Source organism: Cyprinus carpio, chromosome A1 (genome assembly GCF_018340385.1).
Source record: "Cyprinus carpio isolate SPL01 chromosome A1, ASM1834038v1, whole genome shotgun sequence".
NCBI classification, from domain to species: Eukaryota; Metazoa; Chordata; class Actinopteri; order Cypriniformes; family Cyprinidae; genus Cyprinus; species Cyprinus carpio.
In genome coordinates, this window is record NC_056572.1 from 344959 (window position 1) to 367103 (window position 22145).

At 34.5% G+C, this 22145-nt stretch overlaps 2 protein-coding genes across 5 annotated transcripts; both read left to right on the forward strand.

The window, feature by feature from the left end:
- The first annotated feature begins 4974 nt into the window (after window positions 1-4974).
- Window positions 4975-11976, forward strand: si:dkeyp-118a3.2 (translation initiation factor IF-2). Of its 4 annotated transcripts, none has more exons than XM_042767071.1 (7): window positions 4975-5229; window positions 6885-7901; window positions 9743-9814; window positions 9909-10082; window positions 10184-10304; window positions 11134-11229; window positions 11327-11976. In XM_042767071.1, exons 1-7 carry the CDS (start codon window positions 5166-5168, stop codon window positions 11448-11450), a joined length of 1668 nt encoding a protein of 555 aa, XP_042623005.1. In that variant the 5' UTR covers window positions 4975-5165; the 3' UTR covers window positions 11451-11976. The 4 variants fall into 4 exon arrangements, with proteins under 4 accessions (XP_042623005.1, XP_042628962.1, XP_042597495.1 ...); XM_042773028.1 differs by having other exon boundaries at window positions 9918-10082; XM_042741561.1 differs by having other exon boundaries at window positions 9900-10082; window positions 11327-11974.
- Window positions 11977-12831: 855 nt separating this feature from the next.
- tyrp1b (tyrosinase-related protein 1b) lies at window positions 12832-20310 on the forward strand. The gene is made up of 8 exons (XM_042773363.1): window positions 12832-12905; window positions 14309-14664; window positions 14798-15120; window positions 16464-16668; window positions 17885-18052; window positions 18223-18402; window positions 18492-18641; window positions 20107-20310. The coding sequence occupies exons 2-8, from the start codon at window positions 14310-14312 to the stop codon at window positions 20304-20306; spliced, it is 1581 nt and encodes a 526-aa protein (XP_042629297.1). The 5' UTR covers window positions 12832-12905; window position 14309; the 3' UTR covers window positions 20307-20310.
- The last annotated feature ends 1835 nt before the right edge of the window (window positions 20311-22145 follow it).

Genomic DNA, 22145 nt, shown 5'->3' on the forward strand with positions numbered 1-22145 from the left:
GTGTTTTTTCTGCAAACATACCAACAGCTCGGTATCTCTGTCTCTACACTTCGTCTGTACTAAAATAATGATCGCGAACACACCCTCGCCCTCCCACGGGAGAATTCATGCGTGCGCGCGCACTCTTGGCGTGCTCGTGGACCACCGAGAACGTTCAAGGACTGGACGCAGATAATTGAGGAGGAACAACAAACACAAACCACCACACATTTATGAAGTATTAATAAAGACATCCCTCTTACATAATATACGATGCTTATGTAAGCGCTCTATTTAAGTACAGGATATTGTCTAATGAGCTATGTGTCGGTTCCATTGATTACATACAGCTCAGATAACTAACATTGGTAATAAAGCAATATGAACAGGGAGCTATGAATCTGAGCAAGTTGTCCCACATCGACTATTGACTATTTTACTTTCATATTAAGTTAGTACTTCACCTTTTGGCCTCAGTAGCATCCTTACATAATATATATATATATATATATATATATATATATATATATATATATATATATATATATATATATATTATATATATATATGCAACAATATGAGTTTTGATATTTGGACTCATTTGGAGATATCATGGTTTCATATAATCAAGAAAATTAAACTGACCTTTTCTTAATCGATTAGCTCTATGCCAAGCTAGTTCACGCAAAGGCTAAATGAACCAGTGATATTATCATTAATTAAAACAAAACGTACATGTAATATATATATATATATATATATATATATATATATATATATATATATATATATATATATATATATATATATATTCTGAATGGAAAAAATGTTTTTTTTTTGTTTGTTTGTTTGTTTGTTTGCATCAGAATTATGTAGCTACTAGCCAGCCAGACCAAGATCTTTTATTTGGACCAGAATCAAGTGAGAGTGGATCTTTTTGCTTTCAGTCTGAAGGTATAATTAACTTCTATTAAGTTAATGTTATTCCATTTGGATTAAATAATAATCAATACATTTGAGACCTTTCAATCCATATTTACCATGGCAGAACATCATATTTAAACTGTAGAGATTCTACTGTACTTTAAAAGTGTCACCTTCTGGGCAAGTGCCCTCATGCATTAAATATACATTTAGCAGTAGCTATATAATAATACATATTACAGTAGCTAGGAAATATATTTTTGATTATTGATCAGTTGAACAGTCTAATTTCTGTGCAACTATTGTCAAAATGCACATATAATGACTGGTTTCCAACAGGTTTCCCACTCTTCCCTTGGTCAGACAAATAAAGAGAATAGGTTTTTTTTAGCGCAACCAACAAAAACCTTGACCACTGAAGTGAAAAGGAAATGGAAGAAAGCTTTCAACAAAATACACCTGTTGTTGGGAACAATCTCTCTCTTTGGCATATACAAATATGTTCACAAACACAGCAAAATCAGTGTGACTGTCGACTGGTAATGCTAACGTTACTGGCTCTCTCCTTTGATAAGTTTCCTAACGAAGGCTGCATAAACTAGAAGTTTCTCTCTGAATATTAATAATGCATATCATTGGTGCTGTTGTTTCTATTGCTTCCATGGAGCTGATTTACATATTAAAAATGGACACTTTCAGAAAACAGAATTTCTGAAGTTTTTGACCTAAAAAGATGCCCTAGATACCTCGAAATCCACATCAAACATGCTTCTCTTCCTCTCTGTTCCCCACATTCACACGCACACACAGAGACACAAGCAAAGCCACCATTTTTATGTATGTACCATTCAAAATAATTAGTTGCTTTCTTCATGGCTGGCATACATTATAGTGAATCATTTTTTAACCGAAGATGTCATAATGATTCAAATGAGAGACTTTGATCACACCCTGTATTCAGTAACGGTTGGGGTGTTTAAACCATTTTTGCGGGTCTCTTTGGAAATTCCTGCAACTTCATAATCATACTAGAACATACACAAAACTTATTGTTTGCATCTTGCACAGGGGTTCTACTGTAAGATGATGAATAAACTATTTTGATCCCTGTCTGCAATTAAGGTATTAGGAATGTGTGCAAGCCTACTTTCTCTGTATAACTCTCAGGTTTGGGTATAGAGTGTCTTTCACACTGACATTAAGCTGTGAAGGCTAAAGGAGAGCCCGCACTTTGATCCTAAGGAAACTTCAAAAGTTAGACGCAGATGTCCTCCTAAATCCCTTATGTTATCATCATTAAGAGTTTGTTCTAGGTAATGTTGCAGAAATAAAAGGGTCGATGACATATCAGAAAAAAATCAAATTAATTTATAATTAATGAATTATTAATTTATAAATATATTTATAAGCTTTAGGGAGGTTTTTTCTTTCTGTATTTTGGTTGCACCAAAGTTTTTCAAATATTAATGAGCTGTGAAGCAATTTTGTTAAACTGTGTGTTTTTTCTAAGAAATAAAAATAAGGGATTATGCATTTACATGAGCATTTAGCAGAGACTTTTTATCCAAAGTCACTTAGTAAAGAGGAACAAAAGCAATTCATCAAAGAAATTAGACAACTAGATTGGGTTAGATTAATAAGGTTTTTAATAATTTGTGTAATGAGGTTTTTTCTTAATGATAATATCAGGACAAATGTATCACAGTGACATTTGTTACTGACTTCTTGTTAATGACTTCTTAAAAACCCCCATTTTTGATTTTGTTTATAGATAATGTATATTTAATTTAGTTATTGAATGATTTGAACTTTTTAGAGCTAAATTAATTGATTGTATGAATTTGATTTTCATGCCACTGCCCAAAAGCATTCCCCATGGTGTTTTTTAATGGTGATCTCTTATCTCAAATCACGCTGTCCATGTGCATATGACAACATCTTCAAAAAGTGAGTGTCATGATAATATTCCCTTTGAAACTGAAATAAAAGAATTGTTTATCCTTGTGAATTTCAGGGCCTCGAGCAAAGTGTGTGTGTGTGTGTGTGTACGTTCAGCTCCCTCCTGCTATATGAGTGCATTTGGGTCTTGCGTTGCATGGCTCAGTAATCCCAGTGCAGTCACAAGCTAACAGTGCCTCTCTCCTGCCGGGACTTAGCACACACAATGTGAGCGGCATGTGACTGCATTAGCATAGCTCACTGTCAGACTACACTGGTCTAATCTCTGTACAGTCACGAACCACAGCACCAACAAAGCCTGAGAGAATAATAAAGCAGGGGGAAACTCTTGAAAAAGAAGTATCTGTCTGCAGCAATGGGTTTCAAATACTTTTTGTTATTTTCAAAGCAATTAAACACTACTTTAATGACCATTCATAATTTTCTCTGTGCCCTTGATGACATCATCGATCTCAGCAAGACCCACTGATTGGGGTCTGTCCTCTCTCACCTTATTCTATTTCCCTTTAGGAATACATTAAGGCTTCATGAAGCTCTTTCATAAGAGCAGTTTTGTCATGTGAGTGACCCAGCGAATGTTATCAAACACAAAGCAACTCTTATCCAAAAACTCTATGAGTAAAAAGTGCAGGAACAATACTTCTTACAAAAAGGTTAATGGTTTCAGGGCTGGGGCATGGCGCCAGAAACTATGATGGTCATGTGAACTAGTTATGATGTGAATTACAAACTAATGACTGAAATCATGCCTGCTTTTAGGTCCCATTCAGAACAGTTAACTTCAGGCAAGAGCATTCCAGGAATTCTTTGAATTGAAGAAGTAAAACCCAGCAGACCAAACACATGAGGCGTTCAAGCTGCTGCTCATTAGTGAACAGAAGTTTCAGGTTCTGCTGGCTAGACTTAATCAACAAAACTATTTTAATTACAGTCATTTTGATAACAGAACAGGGTCAAAATAATCTTTATTTATTGAAAAAGTGCATATAATCAGCTGCCAAAATGACCTGTGGTGCATTTAGTTTTCTTTAAAGAAAAGGTGTGTTTTATCTTGGTTTTCAGCATAATAATCAATAAATGATTAGATAGATAGATAGATAGATAGATAGATAGATAGATAGATAGAGCATCTAACCCAAAAATATATAATATTATATATAATAAAAAAATTAAAACTGACATAGTCACTACTTTTGAGTAATCCATGGAAATGTCAAGGAATTAAATATTGTTAGTTTTCATTTTATTTTTATTTTTTAAGTTAGGTAACAAAAATATAATGTCAAGACATAATATGAAAAAAAAAACAGATATAAATACAATTTGACCACATTAATGGACACAAATGTTCATGTGTTTTTCTGAACTTATGATCGTACATGGATACATGGAATATCAATGAATATTTCTGTAATGTGCATGGGGAGGCATGACGATGGAATTGAGGATCCAAGTGCTGGCTTTGTTAGAATCGTGGTCAAAACAGGCAGGGTCAAACAACAGCAAACAGGTATAATCCAGGGCAAGACAAAAGAGTAATCCACAAAACAGGGCAGGGCAGGCAGCAAACAATAAGAAATCAGAAACAGTCCTGGGTCAGAAACAGTTTTTAAGCCATTTTATGAAGATATTGTTCGATCAACACAAAAAATGACCTCAGTCTAAGTGAAAATGCCAAAGTTCCAAAGCAAAACTGTGGCACGAGACAAGGCATTCCAAGACATGTCTGTCAATATAAATGTCAACATCCGACAGTAGGAATAGCTTCCCTGTAGCACAACACGAATGTTATGGGTTTGATTCCCAGGGAGCATGTATACTGATAAAACATATAAAGTCTTAAATTTGCTGCAGTTAGCTTGGGATAAGAGTGTTTGAAAAATAAAGTCATGCAAATATTTGTCAACTCACATTGGTATCCTTACTGGATGAGATCTCCATGATAATGTTCTCTCAGTTTTGAATGGACCTATTGCCCTGATGTTCTGCCCTGACAAACTCACAGGTAGGCCTTAATTACTACATGAGTGAGACATGTCATCGTGGCTTGGTGCAGCCGCTTCGAGGATTCCACACAGCATTCTGCAAAGCATTGTGACTTTTCCAGACGAGGGCAAATCCTCGTTGTTCTTGACGCCAATTCAAAGGGAGATTGAGGATCCCAGTCCAGAGACGCTTTTTAGTTCAATACACCTGGAGCCAGCTTATTCCCTCATCCATCTCAAACACACTAAAAAAACACACACACCAACAAATTGACCCTACAAAAAGAAGCCCGATTTGGACATCTGTGATTTTCCACCATGGGACTGTGTTCTCATAATGGATTGTTAGTGATGCTGCTGTTTCATCTTTGCCAGGCACAAGGTATAGTAACTTTTCCTTTAATGACACTGTGAAATTGTGCTTGAAAGCAGATGTTTAGGAATCAGATTACAAAGTTTATATATAAACACTGGAAAAAGGATACTATATTCTTATGGAATTACCCTCAGGGCAAAATAGCTTGTTGAGTCAGCATTAGATGTCAGTATGTTTCACTGATTCATGGACTGTGTCTAAAGCTTAAAATCAATGTCCGAAGTGTTATCTGCAAAATCAATTTTCCTGGTCATTCCAAAGGCAGTTTCGCAGATGATTGGCTTAAAACCAAGTTTTCAATGTCAACCACATCTGAAACCAATAACAACTTCAAATCAGTTTGTCAAGGCTGACTGGTAACCACAGTACTGGCAGCCTCAGCTTGAGTTTGGCTGTAGTACAAACAAACTAATATCTCTATAGACTCAAGACTGAGATCCCATTAGCTTCTTCATTTCAGCCCTATAAAAGTGATTCAACTGTGCTATTTCTCGGCACCGCAACACCTTCATGCAAAACAACTGTGAGATTTCACATTCCACGGGAATTCACACAAATCTATTTGACTTTCCTTTGAAAATTGCTGTGAAACCCAAAGCCTAAACTGAAGATATCTCTGACAAAATAAGTTATACAAAAAGTAAATAAATAGTTGCTACACTACTTTCCTGTTTATTTATTCAACTAATAATCTTTTTACATTTTTAAAAGTCTAAAATTTCTGTTTTCAAACATATTGTACACAAGTTCAATAAGTCTCTTAGCTTCTGATGGATTCTTATGAGTATATTCAGGCACAGAGCTCATAATGCATGTCACAACACACAATCACCATTTTAAGAAGCTGCTATAACAAAAGTGAAAACAATTGTTACCTTAGAGAAACTACTGTAAAGCTACTGTAAGTCTAACTGTCATCACAAATTTAATTGGATCTTAAAAGTATGATATTTGACTTAAAGTCTTGTTAAAAGCTTTAGCTTTGGACTCCAGTGACCCTCCTGGCACTGTTCATCTGACTGAGAATTCCATTTAAATTATAATCAAATCCCTGATTTTAAACTGAATATTAACTGAGGTAGCAAAGACCACCTGAATATAAGGAAGTGGAAATACATATTTAATTTAATTAAATTTTATTAATATTTTAACCTATAAAACTTTTATCAAAATACAGTATACTTTGAATGTTGGCTTGATAAAGCCTTGTTTGAGATTTAAAGCAAGCTTTAAGTCGAAATTAAGAAAAATTCACCTACTTTACAAATGCATGTTATAGATATTTCTGTGAACGAATCGAACAACGAATGTTGTTGATGTTGTTTTTCTATAATCGATGTACCAGTTCCCACCGTAATTTTTTTTCTTTTTCAAAAATCCGAAACATAGATAGATAGATAGATAGATAGATAGATAGATAGATAGATAGATAGATAGATAGATAGATAGATAGATAGATAGATAGATAGATAGATAGAGATTCAATTTGGATTAAATCCAAATTCCAGCTCATAAACTGAAATGTAGCCAATTTTGCCCAACTCTGGTGCTAATATATTCAACCTCACAGAGAGTGATGAGATGTGACCCTGCTGCACAAAAAAAGCTGACCTGGTCAAATCTGCTCTAAAGTCCCCAGTTGTCTTTGCTGCTTTGCACAGATGATGCTCTCCCCTCTCCTGACCCTGAGCCGGCCCCACCAAGTCTGGGTGAAATGATTGATGCAGTGAAGGCAGCATTTGAGCAGGCGGTACAGATTTCGACAACGGGTGCCGTACGTGAGGCCTTGGAGCAGGTTGTAGATGAACTCGCGCCACAGAAGACTCAGGCAGAGCAGTCACCAGTGGTGGAGACTGCAGCAGATTATACAACAGAAGAAGCAGCTGAAGAGGAGGCATTGGTGCTCCCTGCAGGAGAACCAGACATCCTTATGTCAGAATCAAGTGAACAGACATCAGATCAACCAGCTCAAGAAGGACTGACTCAAGATATAGAACCTGCAGAGGAGATTCAAGAACTGGCCAAGTCATCAATTTCAAAGCCAGAAGAGAAATCGGAAAAGAAACCAGTGGAGCTGGACCTTGAGGCAGTAGAATCAATTTTGCAAGACCCTGACATTGTTGAAATGGGTGAACCAGTGACTGAGGAAAGCCATTCAGAGGAATCACCTGTCCAGTCATATCCTGACACACAAAAAGAAAACGAATCAGGAAGAGGAGCTGTGGAAATGAACAAGGGAAGCAAGGAGGCTGAAGATGAAGATGTAGAAGACCCAGAAAAGGGATTCATTGAAAAAGAGGCTCAGTTGTCTGAGTTGGAGGAAAAGACTGCAAAAGGGGAACTAGAGAACGTAGAGGTGACAATAGAGGTTAAAATACATGGACCAGAAGAAGAATACTCAGATACAGAATGGGCTACTGAATCAGAGCATAGTCAAGAGGAACGGCAGGCAGTAACAGCACAGATGGGTACAGATGGTGGTGTGGCTGATATGGATGAAGTAGAACAGGAAGAGGAACAACAGGAAGTAGCAAAGACTCAAGAAGGTGTGATTGAAGTCAAAGCAAGAAGAGAGGAGGTAGATTCCGGATCTGAGGCACAGCTCCAGAAAGTTTCAACACAGGAGGAGGTTCCTCCATCCGCCAAAACAGTACCAGAGAAAACTCAACAGGAACCAGGTAATGAGTTTATAATTAAGTGCATTTACCACCCAAAACAACTTAAAACTAAAAATAGTGATACATTTCAATCTCCAACATTTAAGTTACATTTGCTATATTATTCTCTAGACCAGTTTTACTCCACAGTTTTAGTAAGATATGATTTCCCAATTGTGATGGTGCCCCCCCCCCCACCCCAAGTCTAATGCAATTAGACTTTCACTGTCTGATCATTGTACTTATAATATACAGCAAAGCAACTAAGCTGCCTAAAGGCATCCCTTCAGTTTATAGCAGCGAAAAGACTCATAACATGTATCTCTGGAGATGACTGGCTCCTGGGTGCACTCTGAACCATCTATCCACCATTAATTACACAGTCATGCTGAAATACACTGAAATGCACTGCTCTGTCAGGCTGTGCGCAATGGGGATTCAGATGGTATCACTTTATTTAAATTTTGGATTGAATATACTATAGTAGAATCTTCCAAAACATAATAGAATAGATCAGAATAGAATGGCGTTGCAGAGTAGCAGTTGTTTTCTTTAATCAAAGGATAAGTATCTTGTTACTGTACATTTGGGAGTATGGAGAATAATAAAGCCCACACAAACACCTGCAACCACTAATAATATCTCCCTCTGCATGAGAAAAAAGTGACAAAAACTAATTGAAATAAGCAATAAGTAAAATACAATCTCTAGTCAGTGTCATTTTATAGCCTAACGTTATTAGTATTCATATGTATTTGTACATAACATTTAAACATGTTTGTATGTTTGTACATAAACTGAAACATACAGTATAGACACATTGAAATCATATGTACGGGTTTTAATGTTTTTAATTAATTATATATAATTATATATATATTCAGTTCTGAATGTCACCAGAAACGGTCAAATCTGGTAAATGCATTACATAAATGTGATGCTTTTAAAACTTTAATTAATCCAATTTTATTCTATTAATTCCTTCAATTCAATATTCTATTAGCCTTAAATAATTCATACACCGTTATATGTCTCTAACGTTGTTCATATGCATATTAAACACAGACATTACTTTAATAATGTACATTTTAGAGTCTATACAATTAAAATAAAATGTAGAACAACACTTTATGAAAAAAAAAAAACCTCTATGAGTATTAATGAGATCATGTTGCAGTTTTACATCTGCCTAAACGAGTGAGAGTGTGGTCTGTTTTGGTGTCTGTCCAAAGCTCCAGAGCCTAATTTCTGATGAACCGCTGTCCTATATGTTTCTGCTCCTGCTGTTCCTGTGACCTACATAGAGAAACACATTCATCCTGCTGAAACTAAGATACCCCTAAACCTTAATCCCTACACAAGATAGATTTTACCTTCCAATCCTCCTAAAAGCACTACATGCTTCACTAAGTCAAGTGGCTTCTGTCACATTTGGCTGTATTCAGATAAAGCAGACTTTCTTCATTTCTGTGCATGGGATAAATACATGAATCAAATGTGCATCTGTTATAAGTGATTTCTTGATTTGAAGATGTTTTATGAGAAGAATCTCACCCTAGTCTTCATTAAAACCAAAGATTAGTTGCATACCAATATCTCTGGCCATTTAAACCAAAAGTCAACAATAAAGAAAATGACCTCACATCCTGAATTAAAGTAATTGTGTCCAGTGACAAACACACATAATCTTTGCAAAGATTTCTTAGCACCTTAATATATTGAACTCTTTAGCTGTTGTCTCACACGTAAGTATATACTGTGAGAACGTCATTTTAAATTCCATACGTATCCTCCAGCACTCATCTCATCTTTCTGCTGCAATTTTCACCACTCTGTTAAATGTCTCCCCCATTTCACAACAGAGGTCGCTGTGGATACCAAGGGACCAATTGAGTTGCAGGAGACTGTTATTACAAATTCTAAAGCAACAGGCGGTGAGGCTGTTAATGACACAAATTCCCTCTCAAACAGTCTCGCCTTAAACGTAATGCAATGAATGTGTGGAAACTTATTTTACAGGTAAAACAGATTTTACAGGTAAAACACATGAGGCCAGTGATGTAAACGAGATTATCACCTCCAGGGACCCGAACAAGAACAATCAGGGTGTACCGGTGTTGATGAACACTGTTGAGGAGCTCCCACCAACACCAGTTCTCAAACTGAGGCTCGGAGATACTGACGCACCAATAGACTCTACACGTATGGCAACTACATGAGAAATAACATTTAAACACACCAAAGTAATTTTTTATTATTTAACTTACTATATTTGACAGTACTTTGTCTCTTTCACACCTCAGAGACCAAAGCCACAGTGCAGGAAGCATGGAAGATAGGAGCCATAGCAGCAGCTTTCTTTCTCATTCTGCAAACTGCTGTCACCATTGTCTACATTCTGAAGTGCAGGACGAAGCCAAATAGGTTTGTGTGTGCATTGTAAGACTATAAGGATCTTTGAAAGGAGAAGTGGTTATTACTACAGTGGCTGATGAGATATATAAGTACAATATAGACTGTATACAGAGTGTTAATAAATACACACACAAAATCCACTCGACAGATGATTTCATCAAAAGTGACTTACATAGCAAGATCCCTAAGACTATAACTATAAGAACACTGAAGTTCAATACATTTTTGTCCATGTTGGATAGTTCTGAAGCCATCTATCAAACATTTGGGGTTGGTGAGATTTTTACTGAATTTTAAAAACATCTCCTCACCATGGCTGCATTTATTTGATTGAAAATTCAGTGAAAACAGCAACATTGTGAACTATTATTACAATGAAATAAAATAAAAATTGTTTCAATAAATTTAAAATTGTAAATTATTAATGTGATGACAAAGCTGAATATTCAGCAGCCAATTACTCCAATCTTCAGAACATTTATTGTTATTACCAACATTGAAAACAGTGATTCTGATTATTATTTTAGCATTTAAAATTAATCAGTCTCTTCTGAAAAAAATGTATATATATAGCCATATACGTTGTTTTTTATATAACAGTCCAAATAATATCTAATGATATTTGGAAAGAGGGGTACACATTATAAATCTTACTGTGACTCATGAATATTGTATGACGAGATAACGTTTGCACTGTGGGTGAGTGAGTGTGTGGGAGAATGGGTTGAATTTATAGATTTGTAAAAATTATAATGATTGAACACCTTCCTCTGGCTAATAATAGATTATGTATATTGAAAGAACTGCTTTAAAGATAATATTCCTATATATTTGTTAGCAGCAGTGTGGCCCCAAAGAAGATCTGTGGTAGAGGAAATGGAGGTATAGAAGGTGACACAAACAACACAGATACCACCGTTCCAATCGATGAACAGTGAGTATATCACCACACATACTCACCCTGATTATGAGGAACATAAACACACACACACACACACATATGCATTGTGACTGATTGTTTGTGTTTGCAGAACCGCTATAGATGACCTTCCAGAGTACTCGCAGGTCCAGCAAGAGGACGTTGCTATGACAACTATCCCACTGGATTCCATAGAGAAGAATTCATCCTGTGACCCCAGAACCTCTGTTGTTTAACATTGCTGACCTTAAGGAGTATGATTCTTAATCATACAAGTGTGTGTATGTGACTGAGGGTCTGACTGTGTTATGTGTGTGTGTGTGTGTGTGTGTGTGTGTATGTGTGTGTGTGTGTGTCTATATGTGTAGTGAATGGTCTGGTTAGCCTTGACACCAAATGTCACTCCTGTGTTATTCTTTGTACAGTAGAATGACCGTTATTTGTGAAAAAGCAGAGTCATATCAGTTTTTAGGTTGGTTTCACAGTTAAAATATTTAAATATTTGGGGGGAAAAAGATAAATGTACTTGAAAAGCAAAACAGCATAAAATATTAAGACTTGTTTTCATAGAATATGTTTAGATTTTAGCTTTTATTGAGTGTTTTCTTGTTTAAAACATCTAACATTTAACATGGTTTATGTTTAAAATAAACAAATAAACAAACTATTTGCCCATGGGGTAAGAGAAATAAACATAACTCAGTATTTATTTTGAGAAAAATAAGTTTTATTATATTACACAGTTTTGCTTCTCAAGTATATTTATTTTATTGTAAAGATATTTGGATATTTTTACTGAAAAACATGATAAAATACCTTTCTACCAACATGTATTGTCCTGCAATCCAAAAATATATTTAGGCCTAAATCTAAGACATGTATTTGAGTTGAATATAAAATTCCATCCATTTGGACTGAAAAAAATAAAAAAAAAATAAAAAAGTAATAAACTTTATGTATGACTGACAAATATGCATTACATTAAGTAAACAACTAATATTTAGTTTTATGCATTTCTACAAATCGCTTCAGATCAGCTTTAAACTGTTAATTGTGAAAACACTTACATTTATGTGTAATCCTAATAAATAAATCTGAAATTTAGGCCTAAATAAATTTTGGGTTTTGATTTTTTACTGTTTTGTATTGTTGATGCAATTACTAGTCACACAAATGTATTGCATTAAACAATTTCCATAAAATATGTAAAAATATATAAAATCTTGGCAAAGTTTGGCATATGTACTAATTGAAATGTAAAGAGTTCTGTATTTAAAACGATCAAATGTTATGTCTTTCTATCTTTCCTGCACAACCCTCTTGTAACAGACATGAGACAAGTGTCTTTTCTTTAATAAATGGTTGGTTTCTGTCCACTATTTTGCCTGTTATGAAAGCAAAGACCACTAATCTATCAGACCTTTGAAAAGGTCGAACCAAAAGACGCAAATTCACTGAAGAGAAAAGAGAGTTGTATAATGTGTTTTTACCCCCTCTCTCTCTCTCTTCTCCCTCTCTCTACTGACTGCTGATCACGGGATGGAGAGGTCAGAGAGATGAGTGCAGTCAGGAGGGGTGTAAGTATAAAAGAGTTGGCCAGGGGGCAGCACAGGGGGGCACTACACTACAGGAGAAAGAGAGAGTGGGAGAAAGAAAGAGTGGGGCAGAAAAGAAAGAACGGATGATATAAGGTACACACTTTATTTTTATTTTTATGCCCTGTATCTTTTTTTACTCTTTATATCACTGCAGTGATCGAAGACTGACACTGTGGCTCACTAGGGCATGACATTGATAAATTGTTATTTTATAAATCAGTTCAGAATTTATGATAAGCATAGATGCAGTGAGATATAGGCATATGACTTTTTATCAGGAACTTTTTACATAAGAGACAAGATGACAAATCGATAAAGGAAATCATTTATTTTATTTTGTAAGAACCATTAACGTAATCCTTTTGTGTGGGTTTGCTCTGAGGACATAACTAGTCAGTGAGTTACTAAGTTTGAGGTTGTGACGTTGGAGCTGTTTATATCCTTACATGGTATACAACTGCAAGCCTATGGTACTTCAAAAAACTAAAAATTTAAAATTCAATATTAAAGAGAGAGAGAAAAAAATCTTTTGTTTCTTTCCATTGTTTCTCTTTGACAGTGATAAATTTCTTCCTTTTTCCGATCTTCTGTAGTAAGAGTGTATCTTACTGTGCATATTTTTGCACTGATCTTAAAAGATTTCCCAACTTTCTTAGGTGCCATTTTGTTGCACATAATCCCCGATAGGTTTTTTTTTTTTTTTTTTTTTTTTTTTTGGTTTCCACAATTAGAACCAAAGTGGGTTACTCTTTTTCCTGAAGCAAACCATAACACTTCATGGTGAAATAATTGTCTCAATTTGCTTAATTTATCCATTTTAACAGCAAACTACAAAAAAAAAAAAAAAAAAAAAAAAAAAAAATTAAATAAGATAATAATATATAAAATAAAATGCTATATTTTTATATAATGTATATTTAATGTTTTATATTTATAAAATAATAATATAAAAAATAAAATGAAACAAAACAAAATAAAAGAAGCAAAAATCAATTGATTAGGAAAATTGTATTTTAAAAAGTTATATATATACTGTATGCATATGCAACTGTATGCATCTAACAGGCTTTTGTGATGTTTATGCATAAAACAAATAATAAACCGTTTTCTAAACAGGATATGTAAAATAATGAATTCAAATTATTTCAATCCTAATATTTTATAAAATGTTGCTTCTATATTTATCTTGTTATATGATGTTTAGATAAAATATTTTGAAAACAAAAACAAAAACGTTTTTTAGTGTTCTAATTAAATAGTTTACTAATATTACAAGTATAAACTGAATGCATAACTGAAAAGCAGATTATTATTACTAATAGATATTGGCCAAGTTAAACGATCTTTCTTTCAAAATCTATGCACTTTTAAGGTCGAAATAAAATTGATACACGTTTGTAATGACATGAGGGTGAGTAAATGATGACAGAATTGTAATTTTTGGGTGATCAATCCCTTTAAGCATATATTAACGCATACTGTATATGTCTTTCTAGGATGTGGAAGAGTGTGTGTTTAGTGCTAATGTGCGTTGTACTGACGCACGCTCAGTTCCCACGTCAGTGTGTGACACCAGAAGGTCTGCAGAGTGGCACCTGCTGCCCATCACCTACTGGACTGCCCAATGATGAGTGTGGATCCAGTACCGGGAGAGGTCAATGTGTGTCAATTACTGCTGACCGCCGGCCACACGGGCCCCAGTATCCTCACGATGGGCGGGATGATAGAGAACGATGGCCACTTCGGTTCTTTAATAGAACCTGTCAATGCAATGGAAACTTCAGTGGATTTAACTGTGGGCGATGCCGACACGGTCTGACAGGGCCAAACTGTGATCAAAGAGTCACCGTGGGTGAGGACAGACATCCATACGCTTAATTACTCATGATAAACAAGTATACAGATATGCACTGTAAATATATATACGGTATGTGACGTTTGTATTCTTTGCTTTCTTTCTCGGCTGGGTTTGTTTGTGTTCTCAGTGCGACGTAACGTCATGCAGATGTCTGCAGATGAGAAAAGAGCCTTTGTGAACGCCCTGGACCAGGCTAAAAGAACTGTCCATCCTGACCTGGTCATCAGTACCCGCCGCTATCAGGAGATTTTCGGCCCGGACGGAGCAAGTGTACAGTTTGAGAACATCACCATTTATAATTACTTTGTCTGGACCCACTACTTTTCAGTCAGTAAGACTTACATGGGTCCGGGCCAGCAGAGCTTCGGAGGTGTGGATTTCTCACACGAAGGACCAGGATTTGTCACTTGGCACCGGTACCACCTGTTGCAACTAGAGAGAGACATGCAGGTAACCCAAATCAGATAATGATAATGAAATACAAAAATTGTTAAATAATGTCATGTGATTCCAAAACTGTATGACATGGAACAAAAAAGGAGATATTTTGAAGAATGCATTGGTCGCTCTATTCCATGCAAATGTAGCGATTGGGAAAAAATATGCAGAAAGTATCATAAAAGAAGTTTATATGACTCATACCCTGTATGTCAAGTTTTCTGAACAGAAACAGGTGAAATTTACTTTGTTGACATCCGCCCTACAGTGTCTTTTCTTGGGGTGCTTATGACAGTAGTAGACATGTCAGTTAAATAAGTCTGGTTGATCTGTTAAATAAATAAATAAATGTTTTGGTGGGAATTATTATCAATGGATTATGAATTTAATTTTTATTTATTTGTAATACAAAGCTATGAAATGACTTCAGAGGTTTTACACCACTTTTATGATGCTTTGATGTTCTTTTAAAAGCTTGAAATCTCCTATATATATATATATATATATATATATATATATATATATATATATATATATATATATATATCTTCTTATTTATTCAGAAAGCAAGTCATACAGGTTTGGACTGACATGACGTTGAGCAAATGATGATAAAAATGTCATTTTTGGGTGAATCTTTCCTTCAGTATTCATCCTTTGTTAGATCACATGTCATAAAAAGTCATAATTATTACATGCCAAGAAGTTGAAAGACATGAAAAACATAATGATGACATAATTTGAAATACAAGATAAAACATCATAGTTATTAGATACAACTTTTGACTTGTGCTCATAATTATCACTTTTTATGTCAAAATTTTGACTTAGTATCTGATCATTTAGATTTTTTATATCATAGTGAAATATTATCTCAGAATTTCGAATTTTGTATGATTAACTAAAGTTTTTTCTTATGTATCAGAAATGGGCTTCAATACTTCATTCTTATAGAAGACCTGAAAAGAATTATTTTTTTAATTAAAGTTAATAAATAAATAATAAGTAGGTAAGTAAATAAATATAAATAAAAATAAAGAAACAAAAAACATCTAAAGTCAAAATATACTAAGAACAACTTTACTTGAGAACAAAGATAAAAAAAAATTTTTTAAGAGAATGTATCTTGAATTTAATTTAATGAAAGGTTTTTTTTTAATCCTCATTTGTACATTTTCCTTCTTTTATGAACATAATCCTCTAAAGTTGTGTTAGATTTATGCTCTATTCCAGTAAAAAATCAATTTGGCAAGTCTTATTATCTTGTGCAGTAAGCAGAAATACCAACTATTCCCCATTGATAGAAGGATCAGCTAATGGAATATGTTGGGATACGCATGTGTGTGTGTGCACAGGACATGCTGGAGGATCCGTCGTTTGCCCTGCCATACTGGAACTTTGCAATAGGAGGCAGTGAGTGTGATATCTGCACAGATGACCTGCTGGGAGCCAGAAGCAGCTTTGACACCAATGGCATCAGTTCCAACTCTGTGTTCTCTCAGTGGAGAGTCATCTGTGAGAGTGTGGAGGAGTATGAGACACTGGGGACCATCTGCAACAGTACGACACACTCACACAAAATACTAATAACACACGCACATATACACTGAATACTGCAGAAACACACATCTAATGTTGTGTCCTCTCCCTGGTGGGAGATCTGTGAGAGTGTGGGGGAGTGTGAGACATTGGAGACCATCTGCATTAGTAAGACACACACACACATGCATTCCAAGACCTAAGACTGCTCACATGCTGTTTGAACTAATCCTTTGAGGCATTTCGAAAGCTCAGAAGAAAGATCAAACCTTATATGGGCAAAATGATCAGGATCATGTGATTGTATTTGCGTGTGACTCACAACTGCAGACAAACTGAATAGTATAATATTCAATCTTATGATGCTTCTTTCTCACAGTCTGCGGGACCTCAGAAAGAGATTTGGTTCATAAGTCAAAGACAGACAACAAATCATGATTTAAAAATAAAAATAAAAATCTAGTTGAAGACAAAGTTTTTATTCATTTTGATTTCATATGGTTACAATTTTTTTTTTTTATTATTTTCAAAATTTTAACTGAATGACTAAAAAGTAATGGGGCAGCAATGTGTAAGTAATGTGTAACTATTAAGTAAAAAAAAAAATGTAAATAATTATTTTCCATGAATACATTTTTATCATTAAGATACTGTTATAATAAGTAGTTTTTATTTTTTCCATATTCACTTTAATTTCAGTTAAAAAAATTTTTGCGTTTTTGTCTTATATAGATAGATAGATAGATAGATAGATAGATAGATAGATAGATAGATAGATAGATAGATAGATATAGATTAGTTTAACTTAAATAAAAACTATATATATATATATATATATATATATATATATATATATATATATATATATATATATATATATAAATATATTTTTATTTATTTATTTATTTATTTATTTATTTATTTATTTATTTATTTATTTATTTTAGTTTTATTTATTTTTTTTTTTATTTATTTATTTATTTTTTTTTATTTTTTTTATTTTTTATGATTCAGGACAGTTGTATCACTCTGACAATTTAACTTCATATATTACCCCACATAAAATATCAAAATTTATTTTAATAATGAACATGTTCATTATTGAAGAGGTGTTTTCAAGTCAGTGTGTTTGAATTGCATTTTAATGTATTTTTGAATAGATTCTGGCAAAAAAAAAAATATCTTCATCAAAATATATCAAAAGTTATCAACATTTCTCTGCCTGGTATGTATTCAGATACAGAGACAAATCCAATCAGAAGAAACCCTGCCGGTAATGTGGCTCGACCCATGGTTCAGAGATTACCAGAACCACAGGACATCGTCGACTGTCTCGAGCTGAACACTTTCGACACACCACCTTATTACTCAACTTCTTCTCAGAGCTTCAGGAACACTATTGAGGGTATGATACACTCGCAACTGCAAATAAAACTTCTTTTTAAAAAGTTTTTTGAAAAATGTTTGAAGCCACAGGCAAAGAAACTAGCACACCAAATAACCACCTGCATAAAGACTTTGCAGCATTTCGGAGAAGCGAGGAGACTTTTAATTGGTGTTCTTGTGTGTCATTAGGTTACAGTGCTCCCCAGGGAAACTATGACCCAGTAGTGAGGAGTCTGCACAACCTGGCTCATTTGTTTCTCAATGGCACAGGTGGACAGACTCACCTGTCACCAAACGACCCCATCTTTGTCCTGCTTCACACGTTCACTGATGCCATCTTTGATGAATGGCTTCAGAGACACACTGCTGGTAAACACACACACACATACATAATAAATAACCAAAATGAGTTTTACATTTCAGTTGCATTCTAACTAGTGATCTCTGTACTAACGCAGCAGGAACAGTGGTCTATCCTGAGGAGAACGCTCCGATTGGGCACAACAGAGAGTTCAATATGGTTCCTTTCTGGCCACCAGTCAGAAATGCTGAAATGTTTGTCACTGCCCCAGACAACCTGGGATACACCTATGAGGTTCAGTGGCCAAGTGAGTAATCAGTGATAGCAACACGGCAAAAAAATTATCCTTAACAAGCCCATAAACTAAAATCTAAACTCTAAATATTACAGTAACACTTTAGAATATCGGTCTGTCATTAATAAGTAAATATGCAGGAGGTAATGCAGAACTAATGAGTAGTACTACATTAAAACTTAAGTTACTATTAAATAAGAATAGAAACGTTAACTGTTGTCTTTTTTATTCTCAAAGTGGTCATAAAATGCATTACTAATTACTACTACTAGCACTAATAGTGATCTGGACCCTTATTTTAAAAATGAAAAGAAAAAAAAGGTTCTTCACCTTAAAAACAACGGTCCAGATAATTATTAGTTCTTGCAAAGTGATTAATTAACACTAAAGTAGTAATAAGTGATTAGTAATTCATTGGTAATTATTTGGTGCGAAATAATAACTATTTGGTAATGAGGCCAGTCTCATACAGTAATTACTGATTGTCTGTTAAGGAAGTATCTCAGTCCTAAATTTGTAGTTCACTCATTAGTCCTGCATAACTTCCTGAATAATTATCTGTTAATGATAGAACATTATTCTAAAGTGTTACCAATATTCCTTACTGGAAAACTTTTTTAGTATAACCGAACTTAAAGTTAAAGGAAAAGTTCACCCAAAAAGAAAGATTGTCATCATTTCCTCACATTGTTTTTCTTCTGTGCAAAAAAAAAAAAAAAAAAAAAAAAAAATCATTTAATTAATATCCAGCTGTGTGAATTCAGTATAATGGCAATACACTATGATTCACTTCAGCACTTAATAAAGAACCCAAAAGTGCAAGTGCTCAGTTCGGTTTTAAGCAATTTTAACAGTAAAATTGATGCAGAGGCCATTGATTTGCTGTTTGCAGTCCAGTAAGTGGAAGAAATGTTCACCTCCTTTGAATTTGTCTGACAGTTTCAGGTTCTCCCACTCTTCATTATATTGTTCTTTTCATAACAGAAACACATAAGAACATTAAAGACATGAATTTGTAATCTCACTCGTAAGTTTTCTTACAGTCTGCTTATTCCCCACACAGGGTGGCCCTTCATGTTTATCTTTTTTTTCTAAAACTCTTATGTTTTCATACAAATAACATTGTAAATTCACACTAGCATCTCCACCTTGTAAAATATTTATGTTTTCTCATAGATCAGACTGGATTTTTGTAGAAATCATGTCAAAGAGTGCACATTAATATTAAGCCAATGGGATCACTTGGGGTCCTAAAAGAGACCCAATTTTTAGGGAGGACCCAATTTGTCCTGTCACTGGTTTAAAGGTGGTTAGCAAACCAATGTCAAGGATACATTTCTGCCACCTACTGGACTGGAGTGTAAAGTGCACACAGAAAACAATGGCAGTTTTATACTATGCATTTAAAAAATGTTGTTCACTTTATACATTTATGGTTTGATATAAACACAAAAACTCTCTCTTTCTTCCTCCTTAGCTCGGGCATACACTGTTTCGGAGATCATCACCATAGCGATTGTTGCCGTGGTGCTTGTTGTGGCTGTGGTGGGCGGAGTCATCGGGTGTGCTGTTCGGGCACGTTCTTACCGCTCAGCTGAGGGCCTGGAGCCGCTGCTAGGGGAACAGTTCAGGCGTTACTCAGAGGAGCAGCGGCATGCTTCTCAGTCTGTGGTGTGATTGAGAAACTTATTCAAAAATACATTTTTTTTCCCTTTTTCACTGTGCATCCACACTGTACTGGAAAAGTTTAAATTATGAATTATTAGCATTCAAAAACATTATAAAAGTAAAAGGGGCTCAATTTGTGACTATTTATTATCAGATTTTTCATGTCCAGTGAGACACTGGAACAAATTTAAAACAAATTTAAATGAGTTTATGCACTGCTTATGAATGCCCTATGAACACATGACTTATGGTTATTATTGTACAGTGTGGCCTATTTTATATTACTCTGATATAAAAAAGTTTTAAAATATTGATTTTGTGTACTGTACACTCAATTTTATTTAACAGTGCAGACGATTCAGCAGCAACTGCAATAGAGACAAATTTCAAGAATATTGAAATAAGAAAATTATAAATAAATATTTTACTAAATTATTATTTAAAGGAAAAAAACTCCTCATAGTTACCATAAAATAACATTCCTGATATTGTCCATACACATGCTCAAACTATTATATGACATGGTTTGTGTAATGCCATAATAGTGTTATGATTAATAATCAAATCTATCAGAACAAAATTGCAAGAGTGCAGAGTAAAAATAATCTTGGTTAAATAAATTGGGACAACAGAACCTGGCAAATAATTTAGCAATTTTGGAACAGTATACTTTTCTGTAATTAACATTCAGTAATTAAAATAATAATTAAGAACTAGGTTTGTGTAATTAATTTGTATTCAAAGAGGCTTATGTTTAAGAGGAGCATTTTCATTTGCCAAAGATGAATCGGATGTTAAAGCGTGATGCATGATTATGATGCAGATGAAAACATTTGGAATGACAGCTACCCTTGTGGCAACTATTAACATTTGATTTTCTGCTGATATTTAAAGGGCAATCAATCATGAAACATATTCATCCCACTTCACCCTGTTTACGAAGAAAAGACGTAAAATAAAGTCTATTTCCTCTCAATTGACCTTGAAGATTTTTACACCACTGCAGTGTGGCAATAATGACTAAATCAGCAAGCTGTAAAATGTCATGCATGCCACTGTTACTTAGTCGTTTCCTGAGACTACTACTACTACTACTACTACTAATAGTAATAAAAGGAAGAACTTCACTGCACTTAATGGGCATGTTGAGCAAAACCTGGCCGTTTCATTCATATTACAGTAACACAGGTGTTCAGATGCCATTCCATCACTTTAAACTTACATCTGGTCCCTCTGCACTGCTGCCCCCTAGTGGTACAAAAAGAACTGCATGTTTATATGTAACATTTTCATTTTAGTTCAGGGATGCTCAATTTTATTCCAGGAAATTTCCCATCTCACAAAGTTCACTTCCAAACCTTATCAAACACACCTGAACCAGCTAACGAAGATCCTCAAGAACACAGAAAAGTGTGCTGGAACAGCTGGAACTGAACTTTGCGGGACGGTAGGAAATGGATTGAGCACCCCTGCTTGAAACTATTTGGTACACTTTGTCGATCACCAAAATCAATCATCTTCAACCCTCATTACTTGTGAAATTTAAACTAACGAAAATTATATGATCTGATAACTTTCAGCACAGACAATGCTAAAAACAAAAGTAAAAGAATACATTTCTAAATATTAACAAAAGGTAGCAAAATATTTAACATTTTTAATTATTTATTAAAATTTCTAATACATTTGGAAATGGTGAGCAAAAAAGAAAACAACAAAAAAAGAAGAATAGGAAAGACAAGCACAGATCTTACATTTCCTTTTGAAAATGCTTTATTAAACTACCTCTATAAATACAACAATGCCAAAAGTTTTAAAACAAACAATGCGAGATAGAAAACAGTTCTA